Source organism: Haliotis cracherodii, unplaced genomic scaffold (genome assembly GCF_022045235.1).
Source record: "Haliotis cracherodii isolate W230 unplaced genomic scaffold, xgHalCrac1.p SCAF_2, whole genome shotgun sequence".
Lineage (NCBI taxonomy): Eukaryota > Metazoa > Mollusca > Gastropoda > Lepetellida > Haliotidae > Haliotis > Haliotis cracherodii.
In genome coordinates, this window is record NW_027266275.1 from 59593645 (window position 1) to 59611080 (window position 17436).

Consider the following 17436-nt stretch of genomic DNA (forward strand, 5'->3'; position numbering starts at 1 on the left):
AACCTATCACTTATATATAATTAATCATGTGGCCGACAACAGCCAGTGCCTGTGTGCCTTCAATGTACATACATAAGACGCAACTTTTCACACGGTATGCAAACGCAAACAAAAAGAAGTATTATGTCGCCACAAATTGGGTTGACTGATCTGAAAGTGAATCGAGTTTCATTTAGCGGCATCTTTAACCACTTTATAAATTAAACCTGGATGTTTCCGAAGTAGTTGATTATCTTATGGTAAATTCCATACATGGCACTAAAACGTTCTTTAGAAATAATTTGACCGTTTTAATGAAAATGAAATACGTGTAGTTTATTTGTTTTCATTGTTTTTTCACCATTCTTTACTCAATGGCACTTACTTCAGAGTAGGACAGGCTTACCTTCTTTGCAAACGCCTTATGTCATCAGTGATTTTCAGTGATCCATTCATATTACGCGCATAACAATTTTGCCTTTTATTCTCAAGAGAGTCTGTTGCGGCAGATAACCGAGACTGATAATTCTCTGGCGTGGTCGGGGCTCATTACAATCAGCAAAGTGCCTGACCATCCGATCCCCATTTCACTCGGTTCATTCGACGAGCATGATATACCCATTCTGGACGGAACTCCAGGCACATAGGAAAAATAAAAAAGATGCAAAAATGCAATATTAGAGAAGATACATTTAGTCCATCTTCAAAATAAACGAGAAGGTTTTAATAATAAAGAACACGCATTGTACGATCACATTTTCTTCGAATGTTCTTGTCTTCATCGAGTTCCTGGAATGTATTCAGATTCATGTATTTCAACCGCTGTTCATTTAACCAATAAGATCAAAACATGTTTTATTACTAATCCGATTTCGTATTTCCAATAATTCAATACCAAAACAATACCAAGATACACTGAGCTAAAAATCAAACCTTGCTTGCAACTAAATATTGTTCAATTACAAGGGAGCTTTACAAAGTCGCTGTCGTTTTACATTTTTACTCATGTCTAAAAAATAATACCGAATTCATGACCATTTATTCAGTTATTAAACTGATATGTGAGTGTGTGATTGAGTTTGTATTTGAGCAGTATACCAGTTATATCACGGCGTGTAAACTTAATTCTGGAAGAAAACCCCAACGTGATGGAGGTCTCAGATGTTTACCACAGATATGGTGTTGACAAACCTAGAATCATAATCGAGTTCGGGATTCGAACTCACGATGATATGTTTCTGGCATACCCAAAGGGACGCAACTCTGCTCAGCGAATTGCGCTGTTTTAGACACCTGGGCCACTCGTGCACCTCCCCCTAAAAAAATCTAGCAAAGCAAAAAAACAACAACAAAAAAACACACAAATATAACAAAAACAATTCTATCAAACGTTAAACGTTATATATATCAAACGTTAAGATCTAACAATTAACCATTACTTATATAGTTGAACCAAATTCCAAGCTTCCAAGGTCAAATCTACTCAACGCTTTCGTTTGCAAAGGCCACTCTTTCACACGATCATCAAAAGGATGTTCTCACTGTTTGTGCGCCAGTGTATTATAACAATGTATACGCATTTGACCTCAACACGTAGACGTAAATATTACTTTAAGAGGCTGCATTAGCCTGAAGTCCCAGATATGTCTCCAATACAAAGGCAGTGCCGTGTATTAAAGGAACAATCTATTGCCACACTATTCAATATACCCCCAGTATCTTGACAGCTGTGGTGAAACATAGACGAAGAAACCGTATACAATATCGTATTAATCTTCTTATACGACCCTATAATCTGTATCTATGTTTCTTTAAGAAGAGGTCTCTAACTTCGCAATGTGATTATCGTAATATTCAGACATCGTAAGTCACTTGTGCAAAGGATATGTGTCAAAGCATTACATGTTTGACTTGTATTTGGCCTGAAAGTCAAAGCACATGGTTAGACAGAAACTCGTTGGCACCTTGGCTTCCTATGCGCGTCTTTAATATCTTTTTCATATGGCATCTTTATGTACATTTACACAATTGCAGTAATAGAATTACAATTTCTTGTCGTTGAATCTCGCCTAAAGGTGTTGTGGTTGTCCTCTGTTCCCGAAACTGGCGACAAGAATCTGTTAATGTTTACGGAATGATTTCAAACAGTGTCGAGTTCTGAAATTAGAAAATATTCAATGCTGCAAAGATTATGATTATGTTTTTTTGATGACGAAAAACATTTTGATAGAACATATGCATGTAATTGGCACTTATAGTTATACCAGTGTGACTTCTTGTAGCGATAGTCCTCAAATGTCTGTTCTGGTTTGCTATATGGTTGTTACTTTTATCTGACAAACGACATGTTTCGAGTGTTTCGTTTATTAGTGCATTTGTGATTTGTTTTTCAATTCTAATGTGACAGATATATACGAGACTTGAAGTCCGTCTAGGGAATATCTTAAGTAACTAGTGGGTTTTACAGTGTATGTTGCGTGATGTTTATGCAACGTTACCCCGTCAATGATTGAAAAGACAAGAAGAAAGAAATACCAAAATATAGCAAATGAAATTCGTCGTTTCCGAAAAACACCAATCTCCTCATAAAGTTACTTTTTGCTACAGAAACAAACAAGAACATCAAAGATTAATTGAGAAAGTGTTCAAGCCACAATCTGTATCCATGATTAAGGATCACTCTTTTACTAAGGTCAACAGATAGCACCATTTGTTATGCACATCGTCGCTACCATCAAATGGAAATCAAATCCAAACATGCCAACGTTCAGATAATCACCTTCTACATTTGAAATAAATGACACTAACCACCCAATTTCTTGCTGGTGTTTCAAGTACTCGCCTAATACTTGATATGCAAAAAGCATTAATTTGGATACAAGATCTCATTCGACCGTTAGTTGGGATAATGATCAGCCAGTAACAATCAACATAGGCCAGAGAATGTGACAGAACCGGAACAATTGAGACATACGTCTTTCTTTCACAAGAATGGGCTATATTTCTTGAATAAAGCATTCCATGATTAAGCTGTGAAGTATTATCTATATTGCTCTGTAATCTCATTTATGTCGAGTCAATGCAAAAACAGCCTTCTAAATGCCGAAATGAGATGCTTCTATAATGCCTCCTGTCACATATCTGCCAAGACGCCTTTGGTGTTTGATCGGACGGAAAGAGATTTTCGGCAATTGCACGGGGATGCCTAATCGTGTATTCATGCAGACATCTTGTAGTACAGGCAATTTAGCTGAGAGTGTTACCCTGTTTTTGTAGAATCATTTTGGCAAGGTTCATAAATGATCCAAGAATAATGCGTTAAATAGCTTCAACATGAGTATGACCTAATACTATCATGGTGAATTTAAGTTCATGACACGGATCTGATGATTCAAAATTATCAATACATAGACGTTACCTTTGTTCCACATTCAGTAGCTTTCACTGAGTGATTTTACTCTCATTGCAGGAACCTTTAACAGTCAAAAACGTATTTTCCGTCTTACAACATGAAGGGAGGATTTCACGACGGCATGTAGAAGCCTGACTCGACATTAATGAGATTACTGTGTCTGGTTATTTAATTTCCACAGTATCAATTACTTAGATGTGGTAAACCATAGAGCGCAAATTAGATGACGTGGCAGTTCATTTGTAAATAAAAAGTTAACGTGTAGTGTGCATCTACACACTCTTGTTTTGAATCAGGTGAACAAACTGTCTTGGGACTGGAAAAAATTACTGGCAACCGCACATCTGTGCAAAAACAACAACATTGACACCACTGCAACTTCTTTTATCAGTGAAATTTCAGTTTTGATCATATATCCCATGAACCAAATAGATCGTTCATTAACCAAGTATAATTTGTCACTTATAATAATAACAATTCCAAACCATTCCATCCCATTCCAAACACGGACCGAGAAGATGACATCATCATGATTCTCAAAGACATTCTCATGACATTTGCAACATATCGGTGTTTAAGTGTCGTAGAGCGAGGACTGTGGAGTAGAAGACAAAATCCCCGATATCGTCACAGTTTAACCCTTCACATTTGTACATCCTGCATGGTAATATCTGATAGTCAATGAGAGAAATCTATAAATGCGTCTCACGCATGTTATCAATTTGTTAGTCTGGATTCTCGTCAGTGAATATTTCCTCTACTGATTTATCGTCATCGACTTGGGCATATATTTTTAACTTGTCGTGATTGCTTGAGACAGAATAGTACCGCTTTGTGTGGCGCGATCACCGATGATATTGAATATGAATGTGGTGTTTTAAAAGTGCAAACGTAAGTCCTTTTGAATGAGTAATTTCTAAAGCAAAAGAACCATCGGTCTCTGCAGTTTTAGTTAATATAAACTTTACAAAAGAAAACACTTCGTTGAACATACGGTGGCTGTAAAGTTCTCACCCCATCGATATAATACCATGTTGTGATCTGACTTTTTTCATCTTTAAAGAGGCTAATTACAATATGCCATACATTATGGAACTTCTGTCAAGCCCAGGTTTTGTTTTGAGTGAGCCTGAGACACTGCCGTAGCTCACGGGTGGCCAGTCGTGTTAAGTGCCACAATTCGCTGTGCAGAGTTGTAGCCCTTAGTTGTTCCAAGGGCCGCTCCACAAAGCGGTCTTTGCGCCAAGGTGATCGGTCATCATACCAAACTTCAATATAGACATATGACAGTCGTAGCTCACGGGTAGCCAGTCGTGTTAAGTGCCACAATTCGCTGTGCAGAATTATATCCCTTAGTTGATCCAAGGGCCGCTCCACAACGCGGTCTTTCCGCCAAGGTGATCGGTCATCATACCAAACTTCAATATAGACATACGACAGTCGTAGCTCACGGATGGCCAGTCGTCTTAAGCGCCACAATTTGCTGTGCAGAGTTGTATCCCTTAGTTGTTCCAAGGGCCGCTCCACAACGCGGTCTTTGCGCCAAGGTGATCGGTCATCATACCATACTTCAATATAGACATACGACAGTCGTAGCTCACGGGTGGCCGGTCGTCTTAAGCGCCACTATTCGCTGTGCAGAGTTGTATCTCTTAGTTGTTCCAAGGGCCGCTCCACAACGCGGTCTTTGCGCCAAGGTGATCGGTCATCATACCAAACTTCAACATAGACATTCGACAGTCGTAGCTAACAAACTGATACTCCAATACGTATTCCAACTCACCTGCGTAGGTATTCCCTCCGCCATTCACTGCTATACTGGTGTGCATTAAGGCATGCCAATTGCCTAGCAAATAATGTGGGATTTAAATAAGACTTGTGCTCAAGGATTTACAATTGATTCGAACCAATCTCGTTAAATCAAGCACATTATGACTGTAGGGGTCTGTTCTGGCTTGAAATGAGCTGAAGCTAATGTTTTTTCTTCGCGTGAAAGATCAGACGGATAGTTACTTTTACCATATCTAAATTATTCAGACCCGAACGATAAGAAGTGATCACGATACTATTGAATACCCTATCAATCTTTCGCTTGTGCTTGTGCACAAAGATGATGTAAAACATAAACCATCTCGCCTGACAATGGCCGAACCGACTCATTGGCCATATCAGATTCTTTGGATATTATGCCTGAACTTCACCACTCGTAAAACTTGATAAAATAGCCAGCATGTAACCCTCGCGAAGCCAATTTCTATATTAAGTTTACAGGACAAATCATGCTTGGCACACTTTTTATCTTGTTATTTTCGAATGCCAGGTGCACAGTTTACCCTGACAGGAACTGTATGCTAATTCCAACAGACATTTAGCTACTGCCAGGAGTACTCGCTGTCTGGATTATCATATACCTGGTGGAAGGCGCTTGATTTTCGCCGGACTGATGTGCTTGCTATAACAGTGCCGCCTCGGATATTTACTTAATGCGTATTTGTTTTAATGGCTTGGCAGATAATGCTTCCAGGGCTAGGCGGGAAGTTGATCCTCAGATAGTTGTTTATTGAGGAGTAATGAAAGTGTTCCAGGAGCCGACGAAAACCAGTTCGCTCGGGAATTTCATTTATATGTTTTGAATGACAAGTACTGACCACGTAATGTGATATGCAAGCCACAGATGATTCCTAAATGTTGGCTCAACAATCGTTAGCTTCATGATCTATGCCACTGATGAATAGGTATTGCTGTTATTCATATAAAGAACAAAAATTGATAGTTTTTTTTGTCATGTTATTCATTTGCATTGGATAGTCATAACAGATACGAGGTACAATTTCCAACCAAAATATATTGCCAACACCAAAATTAAGTCTTCAAGGAGCTATGTGTTATCGATTGTGTAGACGATGGAAAGGACACATTCCACTGAGGTAATAGATGAGCCCAAAACGGCGAATTTAATGTACCAATATGTTGAATCTGAAAGTTGATTAACCTAAGTTTTATCCCGTCACTTTATACGTCAGTGCTCTTCTAGACCTGTGGCATCAAATGCGGGGAAAGAAATAACTCCATCGATCCATTGTTTTCGCCCGCCTTTCGTACAAGTGTATAAGAACGGTTGTCTTATATTGATTTCTATATGCATCATTGTGTTAAATGGAAGTCATACCGAAATATCGTATATCAAGAATACCTAAAGGTTAATACTGAAACAATCTGCTTAAGTAAACGAAGATGTATGTCGTTACGCACAACACACAGGCGCTCAAGTCCATTCAGTGGATCCAATATGACGCCCAATTCTTTAGGGCAGAAGACGTTAGCGTGATACATCACATTTAATCGCTATTAAGACCACCCTGGTATCTTCAAAGATCAGATGAAGAATGAAAAAATCAGTGCATTGCAAAGATCAAAATAAGGTGCTCTCTCGTAAACCTATGCGGGAAACTTAAATGTTTGGAATCCTCTTTGTCCCCCAGAACGAGCGGCGTGTTGTTTATGAGATGCATACCATCTTCTGAAACTTTGAAGGAGGGATCAGCTTTACAAGAGCACGCACTCCAAAGCCCTATTCGTTCTGAAGGTCTACATAGATTTCATGTCACTGACATGCACACACTTTCGCTATTCAGACTAGAATATACGTGTGGAATCATTGCACCATTGGCATCATATCACTCATGGTACAAGTGAGTTTTGTTTAACACCGTTTTGAACAGTATGTCAGTTATAACACGCTGTGTCAGCTTGATGTGGGAGGAATGCCACTATTGATCAGTTCTTAGACGTTTACCATTTTGGTGAAACACATGAGTATTGGAATGGTTCTGACCAACGGGGAAACATAACCAGAGCGAATCTTGGATTTGAACCTACATGTACGACTCAAAATATCAGGCGCGATATAGGCAATTACCTTTGTTGAACAAATAGCTTGCACTTGCATGTGGGTTGGACACGTTCACCTTTTCGAGAACACAGTCATGATATCATCACTATTTTAATGGTGATGCATGAATGAATGAGTATGGTTTTACGCCGCTTTCAGCAATATTCCCGGGACACAAACAGTAGAGACTCATGAACATACGCTTATGATATGGACGGAATGCACAATGGACAATAGAAGAGATGTCTCATGATTATGGACATGATTTTTTTTTCGCTTTTGTTTAAGAATATCTGGTGGAATAATCTGGGATTAAATGCGCAAGTCAAACTCGCGCGTATCTGGGGTCTTTTAACGAAATATATTAAGTTTGAAGCGGTGCAGCCGAGAATTTAAAGACTAAAAGTCGAATCGTGAAAGATACGGCGTGAAACATGATGAAATATCAAACACAAAGTGAATTCCGGGTAAAGGCGGCGTGCCATTTATGGCCACAAAGACTAGTAGCGTACGTACTTTCCCAAAGCTATGACGTATCATGAATATAGTGTATTTATATATTTGCTCAAAACGTAACAAGAAAAATTATTATGTTTTCTTAGAAATAACGAGCTATCCATATGTGGCTTACATATTTCCAAAAAGCAAAATACTGTTAATACTTTTAAGCAACTTAATAACTCGGTATGTATTTTCCCTAAATACCGGTACTTAGGCGCCTATAGCAATAATATGTACCAAATCCTCTTTTTCATTTGGACAAAGTAAATGCAAACTATGATATAAAATATCAAGGTTAAAATGTTAAGTCCTCTGAATACATACCAGCGGACATATATTATATGACACAATGTCCCAACAAGCCACAATGCTTATTACTTATTTTAACAAGATGCAAATCAGTAATCATTATCTTGTGTAAACACTGGGTGAGATTTGAATGGTGAAATAATAGTGTTTTAGTCACTGAATCGCACCTACATAAGGTCTGTGTTGACGTCCATCTATCTTAATATTGATTTCCCAGCATATCCATGACTACACCTTGTACATATACTGTGATAATACCTTGACGATCTGGTTCTGAAATTATACATCACTGCTTTCTCCATGAAACTGCTGTCATAAATAGCAATAAACAGCATTGGGTTTATCTTATTAACGTCAGCGGCGTATGGATATTAACGTCCCCTTGTGACGGGGTTCATGCCTGACCTCGTCCCAGGGGAAGGTCAGACGGTGATTAAAGTTCCCTGATAGGAACTCTGACACGGCACACAATATATGTAGACTTGTATTGTTACGTCATATACAGTGAGAAATTCACGCGGTGCTGGAATAAATCGTTATTCAGCTGCCTTTAATTAAATCAGCCACACTAATTATGGTTATGATGGGTGGTGATAAGTGATCGGTGGGAAAGGGAGTTGAATGCGGACGGGGATGTTGTGGTCATGGTGTGTCTGTATGTCCATGTGTGTGCTCGCGTGTTTCCCAAGGCGTTTGTGTCCGTGTTCATGTCGATGCAATATTCCAGCAACTTCAGCCAATGGTGTTACATTTCACAACTTTTGAGAAACAATCGAGCATACTCTTACTACCAAGATTTCAACGAGAGTCATACGACTCTTGTTCAGAGTGAGTGAGTGAGTGAGTGAGTGAGTGAGTGAGTGAGTGAGTTGGGTTTAACGCCGCTTTTAACAGTATTCAAGTTATATCGCGGCGTGTCAGCTTAATGTGGTAAGAGAGCCCGAAGTAATGCAGGTCTCAGACGTTTACCATTCGGTGAAACCAACGAGCATGGGTATGGTGCTGACAAACCTAGAAACATAATCGGGGCGAACCGGGATTCGAATCCACAATCATAGGTTTCTGGCGTGCCCAAGGGACGCAACTCTGCACAGCGAATCGCGGCGCCTTCGACGACTGGGCCACCCATGCCCCCTCTTGTTCAGAAGTTGGGACAGGATACGCTCATCTTTTCGCGAACACCTGGTATCATCACTATTTGATATTGATTCATAAACATATGCTCATGATATAGTCGGAATCGTACAATCGACTCTGCTTTATGAAGAAATTTCTATCAGATATGAACTGTTTTTTTATTTGAGTATCTTGTTGTTTGTGTATCCATGATCTGGTGTTCAAATGAACTGGTCCTTCTAATGGTCCTTCTTGTGCCTTACTATGCTAAGTGGGTGAATGTCAGATCGCATTTCAGAACTGACTCCCCTGTCTGTCAGGAATCGTTGGCTAAGGCGTTCGATTCCCAGATCCATGGGACAGTGAGTCTTGGTGTATGTCAGCAACAAGTGGTCGGAAATAGTGAACGTATACCAACTGTCTTTCTTCGTATTATCCTTCATTACAACTGCACGGCGTCTGAGACCACAATGTCACCTGATCACGCCGTTCCCCAAATAAAGACCATCAAAGGTCACACCTGTCTGCTGAGAAACTGAAAGAATGCCTTAAAGAATGATTTCGTTTAGACAAGTAACAAATTAATCGCCATGATACATATTGCACCTATGACGTCATGCCAGGCTACGTGGTACACTTCGATGCGGGACTTAGAGTGTTGATTAAGAGCCCACGCACTCTGACATATCCAGTACTCCATATACTGGCGGAGTCATTTCGATTCAAGACTGAGACTAATACAGTGAGCGGAAGAGTTGATAGTGTAACGCCGCATGAGCAGTTTTCATTTATTTTCGGCATTTGACGTCCAGTACATTATATATAACACAACTGTCACTCACATACTGACATCAATGTCGTCGGTTAATATCATGTACACTGAGTTGAGAGATAAGCGTTTGAAAACATTTTGAAAGGTAATCATCATTTCTTCCCACCGTTCTAAAAAAATATTATTGAGGTAAAATATCATGGTATTTGGTCTTGAGCAACGTGTGAACTTTTGACTTAGAACATATTTACTTCCTCTTTTGGGCGATACAAATCCACATGTATTGAATTTGATTCCATGTTGATGCTCGTATTAATCATTGATAATACTGTACATTTCAGCGCGTTATCTGTAGTTAGGTGTGATTTAATTGATTTGACAGAGTAGGCTACTGAGCTTCTCTGTACTGTGTGTCTGTGCCAAGGGGAATATTGGGCTTGGAAGCCGGGCCTTGGAACGATGCTCCTCCAAATTGTTGTTGATGGCCTACGAGATAAGAAGTTCCAATCAATACTATTGAACGAGATGTGTGCTTGTGTCCTGGCAGAAACAGACTAATGTGGTTATATTGAGTATAAACGTGTTAGTAGCTCGTAAGGTTTTTCACCAGATAGTCTTTTGAATAAATCAACCTGAAAACACTATTCATGGTTTATACTATTTGATAGTGATTCATATACACATGCTCATCATACATGCAGAATCGTACAATGGACACTGCTTAAAGAAGACATTTATTATGATTATGGAAATGGTTTTGTCGCTTTTTGGACATCATATATTTCTAAATTGCATTGTTCTGATATTTGTTTCTGTTTTCACTATGTACAGTGTTATATTATATGAATGATTCATAGCGTAACATAACTCATAACGTAACTCCTGTTTTATGGATGATTACTTTTAGTGTGAGTGAGTGAGTTTAGTTTTAGCAATATTCCAGCAATATCACGGCGGAAATGGACTTCACACATTGTACCCATGTCGGGAATCGAATCCGGGTTTTCGGCGTGACGGGCGAACGCTTTAACCACTAGGCTACCCGACCGCCCCGCTTACTATAGAACCTACACTCCATACACATCATGCTTTCATTTGGAAATACCTTTTTAACGTTCTTATAACGAACAATCTGCAATAAAAAATCCTGTTAGTGATCGAATCTGGACCACACAAACCAGTGGTTGAGAACTTGATCTATCAGTGTTGGGGACTGTCATTGTTAACGCATACTTCCCGTTTAAGTCCCACGGGACAGACATAGATAAATACCATAATACAATTGTTCTCTTTTCCTTTCAGATATATGGCCATCATTCACCCCCTTCGTCCACGTCTTACTGGCAGAATTGTACTGACCATCATCGTTGCAATATGGAAGGCGTCGTTCCTACTTTCCTTGCCCAATTTGCTGTATTCTTCCATTTATCTTCAACCGTTCAAAGACGGATCCTCCAGGAGTATATGCTTCCTTCAGTGGCCCGATGGCTCAAACACTCAGAGTAAATCGGATATGGGGCAAGTATTTGTATTTATCATGTACCAACAGGCAATTAGCAATCAAGCCTTTAATATTCTAGACAGGCATGTGTGTGTGTGTGTTAGTCTCTATCCCACAACACATAAAATCTTTATTTCTCAGCGCACCTAGCATGTACAATGTTCAATGTTTCATTATTGGGGAAAAAGCCGAGAAAACTGATATTTACCAAGCAGGTTCGGGAACAGGTTATGTTTTTAAATAAAACAAATACCCTTCCTCCCTACCTTGCTCAACAGCCCCGCTCTCTGGAGCTATATCAAATGATCGCCCCCTTATAACCGTTTGCATTAGTATAGCATGCAAGCGGTATCTTATCAATATGAAAATAGCACGTCTTAATTAGAAGTAGTAGGTGGTGGGAGTTATTGCATGTTTCAACCAAAAAGACATTTAACGTTGACGCCGATGCGGTAGTGAAAGGAAAGAGCTATGAAATTGATCATCATTGTTAAAGTAAACCCATCTCCTGAAAAACGAAATTCTTGTGTTTTTTAGCTGTAACAAATAACGTTCGCGTGACTAACAAATAAGAATCTTGTTAAAGCGCCCTTCGACTAAAATAAATGGTGTAAAAAGTGTCCATCAGTTCATTATAGTGTAGTGACATAGTAATGCGTCACCACATCGAAGACTGTTACCCGTTACCGTGCAAATGTCGGCCACATTCCTCTGTGAATTGGGGATATAATCGTAGCTCGATGCATGTGGGGAACACAGGTGACGTTCCTCACAAGTAGCAATGAAATACCAGTGGGTGCAGTTTATCATGATACATAGCTTATTTGATAAGTTTAGCATCTACACGTATCTGGATACTCCATGTTACCTGGCAGAGGGGAAATCATAAGATAAATGATCTTTACTCTCCTCTGAGTAGCAGGTGTAGCCAGGTGTGGTCTATTGCCACAGGTGCAGCCTGTAAATCCACAAAGAGACTCCTCCACTACGCGTGTAGGTATATGTTCAATATCAACACGCAACACTTCGCCAATGACAGGGCTGGGGTTAGTCGGTATCTGTTTACAATGGTACGTACTCAGCAAGGAAATGTAGGATTATTTTCAGATGCGGAAAAACGCACTTTAGTTACATTTTATTTTTGCTATTTTAGTCCACATCATTTTTGAAATACAAATGCAAAAAGAAACAACATACAGTTTGCATGATTAATTATTTTACGCGTGCTAATAAGTTATAGTTCTCACCTATCCTTGTATGTTTATCGCTCCCGAGCCTGGTATATTTATCTCATAGACTGGTGGAGCTCATCCTTGCTAAGTGTATTTATCAAACATCCTGCTTTGCTGATGTACCCCATCCTTTTAGAATATGTATTCATTTAAGCCTAGCATATTCATCTAATAGTAACTTGATATAGTCATTGCTTCCTAGCATGTTATATTGTTCTTAACTGGTTACCTTGGCCTGTTCAATAAACATATGTAAACCAGTTAGCCTTGTTCTAACCTGGGCCCACATGCACAAAGCGATCTTAGCGCTACAACTATTGTAAGCCTATGTTAAAGTATGGGAGTTACGATCATCTTAGCGCTAAGATCGCTTTGTGCAAGAGGGCCCTGGTTTGCTGATGTCATCCTCCTTTGCATCCCTTATCTGACATGTAACGTGCTGTATGTATAAGATTCACACTTCACCAATATATTGCGTCCTAGCCTGGTAAATATATATCATACTCACTTAGCATATTATGAATCGCATCCTAGCCTAGCCTGATCTTTTTGTTTCACCCTAGCCTAATTTAACATATTTCCTTATTGTGGTCAGACCTCACCCGAGTCTAGCTCATATTTTATTCATGTCAAGTATATTCATCTCATCGTAGACAGGTATATATATATATATATATATATATATATATATATATATATATATATATATATATATATATATATATATATATATAAAATTCTCACCTGGTACATTCCTCCTCTTGTCTGGTATATGTATATTATCCTAGCCTGGCATCTGTGTATTTTATCCTTGCCTGGTACATGCATCATATCCATCCCGTTTTTATCTTATTCCATCCTGTTTGTTATCTTAGCCCGGTTTCTGGATATTATTCTAACTTGGTATGTGTAACTTACCCGAGCTTCTGTATGCATCTTATCTAAGCCTGCTATCTGAACATTACCCCCGCCTGGTGTAAGTGTACATGTATCTTATCCTAGCCTGTGTGTGTATCTTATCCTAGTCTGGTGTGTGTATCTTATCCTAGCCAGGTACATGTAACTTATCCGTGTTGTATGTATGTCACCCAAGTCTGGTACATGTATCGTATCCAAACCTTCTGTATGTATATCCCCCTAGCTTGGTATATGTATCTTATCCTGGCCTGATATATATTATTCTAATCTGGTATATATAGTATATCCATTTATTCTGTGTTATTGTATACTAGGCCAAGCCTGGTACATGCAACCTATTCGAGCCTTCTGCGTGTATCTTATTCTAGCCTTTTATATGTATTCCATCCCCGCTTTATATATGTATCTTCTCCTAGCCTTGTGTGTGTGTATATTGTCCTCTCTTGGCATGTGTATATTATCACAGCCTGGTATTTGTACATGTTTACCTTCATAGCCTGGCATATGTATGCATTCCTAGCCTGATCCTGGCCTAGTATTTGTATGCTATCCTAGCCAGGTATTTATTACTCTCCTTGCCTAGCATATGTATACTATCCTTTCCTTAAATATGTACATTATTGTACCTTTATGTATGCATATCATCCTAGCATGGTATATGCATAATATCCTGCCTAGCATGGCATAAGAATAATATCCTGCCTAGCATGGTATATGTATAATACCATGGCCTGGTATGCATGAATGCATGCATCTCACCCTTGCCTGGCATATTAAGTTCTTAATGTGCACTCTACACATTGGCCTACTTTTCAATTATTATGACACTGTTACAATTCGTCATATCGTGTCTTGTCTCTTTCAGATATAACATTTTACTGATGATTCTCAACTACTTTCTACCAATGGTGACCTTGGCAGGAACATATGCTAGAATAGGCTGGGAGCTTTGGGGCAGCAAGGCCATTGGAGAGACCATACCAATGCAGGCAGAACGGATTAAAAGTAAAAGAAAGGTATGGAAAAATATGAAGCGCATACAGACCTTTATTATTTCATCCTAACATTATAACGACAAAACCAATTTGATGATCATTACAAATCTTTGCAAAACGCATTGTCCATTTTACGATTCCGACTTTATCATTGGCATGTGTTTTTGAATAAATGTCAAATTGCGATGATACGAGGCGTTCAGGGAAAGGTCAGTGTATCCTGTCCCGTCTGTGGCACCCACCACACATACATACAAAGGCAAGGAAATTGTTCACCTGAAAGACACAGAAACATGTGGTTCACGTCTAATTGGGGAATTGTATCTAACATTATATTTGTCAATGGCGCGTCAATTTTATGTACATGAAGAACACAGAGAAGGCTCTGTCAATATTCACATTCAATGTAAACATGATACATTGCTGACATTGCTTGTGAATGACGTATACAGATATTAATATCATAAAACATGTTCTGTATATTTGTAAATGAATACGGCGTCAGGAAACAAGCATATACTTTTTATGGAAATGGTGTGGATGCAACCGGTAAGGCAGGAAATGCCTTTCCTTTTCGCGAACACCTGGTGACATCACTGACTGATATATTTTTATACTTGACTTGACGTTTACACCCAATGGAATCTGTTTCGTCGGATAAATAAGACTAGGTTTGTGGTTTGATACTAACATGTAAGTGACACTTGAAATCCACGTTTCAGAGAATGACATGCGCACTGCGTAGTTACCTAAAATTACACTACTTAAAAGAAGCTAAAGAACACTATTGTTAACCTGTCAAGGCATGACGGATTCAGTATGGATAATAATATGAAAGAATGGTGTGTTCTTTAACTTCTATTGAGCAGTCTATTCTGGTTTATGAAGATTGGTAATATGACAATATTGCACTTTTCTTATGATCATAAAGTTACCATTATTATTGCTAATATATTTACACGCACAATTAATGTGATAGACATATAGTTAATTTTGGAAGTGATAAACACTGTAAATTCGTTTCTCGGCAGAAACAGTAAAAGATTCATAATGATAATGAATAAGCTTTTGGATGGAAGAAGAACGTTAACGATAGATGAAAAAGGAAGGAATGATGGACATGTGTATCATTATTGTGACAGTTAGCTTGGCTGGATAAAGACATGATAATAAATTCCATGAGATCAAGGAAAGGTTCCCGATGTTATCTGTGCGGTTTTCTTGTATATCACGAAGACTCTTTTCGAACGCCAGGACAAAAATAAACATTGCGGTAAATTTATTTAAGACCACGAAAAGCACTGTGAAATAACGATATCAGTAAGGTTTTACACGTGAACATTATTTTCGACTGCTTTGTAATGAAGGAAAGCACTTAAGTGGTGTATCTATTGAGTTGTAAAGCTTTTCAGATTCCAAGACTCTGGTTTATACGCGCGATAAGAAGCCGATGCAAACATTTTGCAATCTCAGACATGTTTATAAATGAATTGTGATAAATGAATCAGAACGTGAATGCATAATGGGTCTAAACTTTGAATTCGGATAGTCCAAAGAATAATTAATTTTGTTCCTTTGCCAACTGCTGCTGATAAATCAAGATTTAGGAGTAGTTGCCTTACAACGCTTTTGTCAGATAAAGTCAGTAAGCAGGTGGCCCCTTGATGCGGCAGGGGAACGAGGTGCCCTCACATGCAACACTTCCTCTGATACAAAGATACTTAGCTTCTTAAAATCAGTAACTTTTTTTTAATTATCTCGGATGAAACATGTAACAAGATAAAAAGTGAGTGAGTTGGTGTTAACGCCGCTTTGAAGAGTATTTCAGGTATGGCTCATCGTGTCAGTTTTAGGAAAATGGATCAGCGGATTAATGGCACGACTAAGAAAAACAAACTCTGACTGTGTAAGGCCTAACTAGCAATTGCTCGAACATTTAAGGACTCAGCAAAGCTCTCCAAAGGTTTTGTGGTGGAGTTGGGTTTTTTTCAATTTGACGCATCAGTGACAAATATTATGTCAGATGCAATCCCTCATTTTAACTTGTACCACATGTTCCCATGTTTTAACTTTCATTTGTTTGTGTTTGTGTAAGGGAACGATACGCCCACCTTTTCGAGAACTCGTGGTAACATCAGTATTGTGATTAATAAACACATACTCATGATTTTGTCGGAAACGTACAATGGACTTTAATGGGGTTTCCTTATTGTCATGGAAAGGATGTATTCACTTATATTTTAAGGTTGCTTACAACAACCGTTTTTTGTTGTTTGTGTATTTATTTATTTTTGTTGTTGTTTGTTTGTTTGTTTGTTGTTGTTTTGTTGTTGTTTTTTTTGGTTGTTTTTTTTGGGGGTGGGGGGGGGTGGGGGGGTGGGAGGTTTTATCACACACACAGATCAGACAAAGCATATATATTTTGGTCAAATGAAAGGAACGAATTATGAAAGGTCCAGATCCCTCAATATTTGGTCAGTTTATCATTTTTGAAACCTGTTTCAGACTATTGTTGTTACAATTCTGACCTCGGTAGATTTGAGGGATTTGTCTGTTCTTGTATGAATGATCGTTCAGAGACAAATTGGTTGAAAACCTTCAATATTTCTTTACAGTTGTCATTCGGAAGCAAGTCCAAAATCAATTCTATTGTGGACATGTGACATTTGAATTAACTGATTTAGGCCTATAAGGTTGTTTATCACTCTTGTCCTGTCTGTTATTGAGGAAAATAAAAAACTATTGCGTTGAAATCTGTCATTATTTGTCGAGAAAACCAAACGGTATGGCGGGTGGTCTGGACGAACAA

The 17436-nt window shown here is 38.7% G+C and overlaps 1 protein-coding gene across 1 annotated transcript in view; it reads left to right on the forward strand.

Moving 5' to 3' along the window:
* The window catches only part of LOC139469332 (tachykinin-like peptides receptor 99D), a 44225-nt gene that overhangs the window by 18798 nt on the left and 7991 nt on the right, over window positions 1-17436 (forward strand). Inside the window, exons 3-4 of the mRNA XM_071251471.1 lie at window positions 11284-11499; window positions 14498-14648. Coding sequence (XP_071107572.1) covers window positions 11284-11499; window positions 14498-14648 — 367 coding nt within the window. The remainder of the gene's footprint in view (window positions 1-11283; window positions 11500-14497; window positions 14649-17436) is intronic.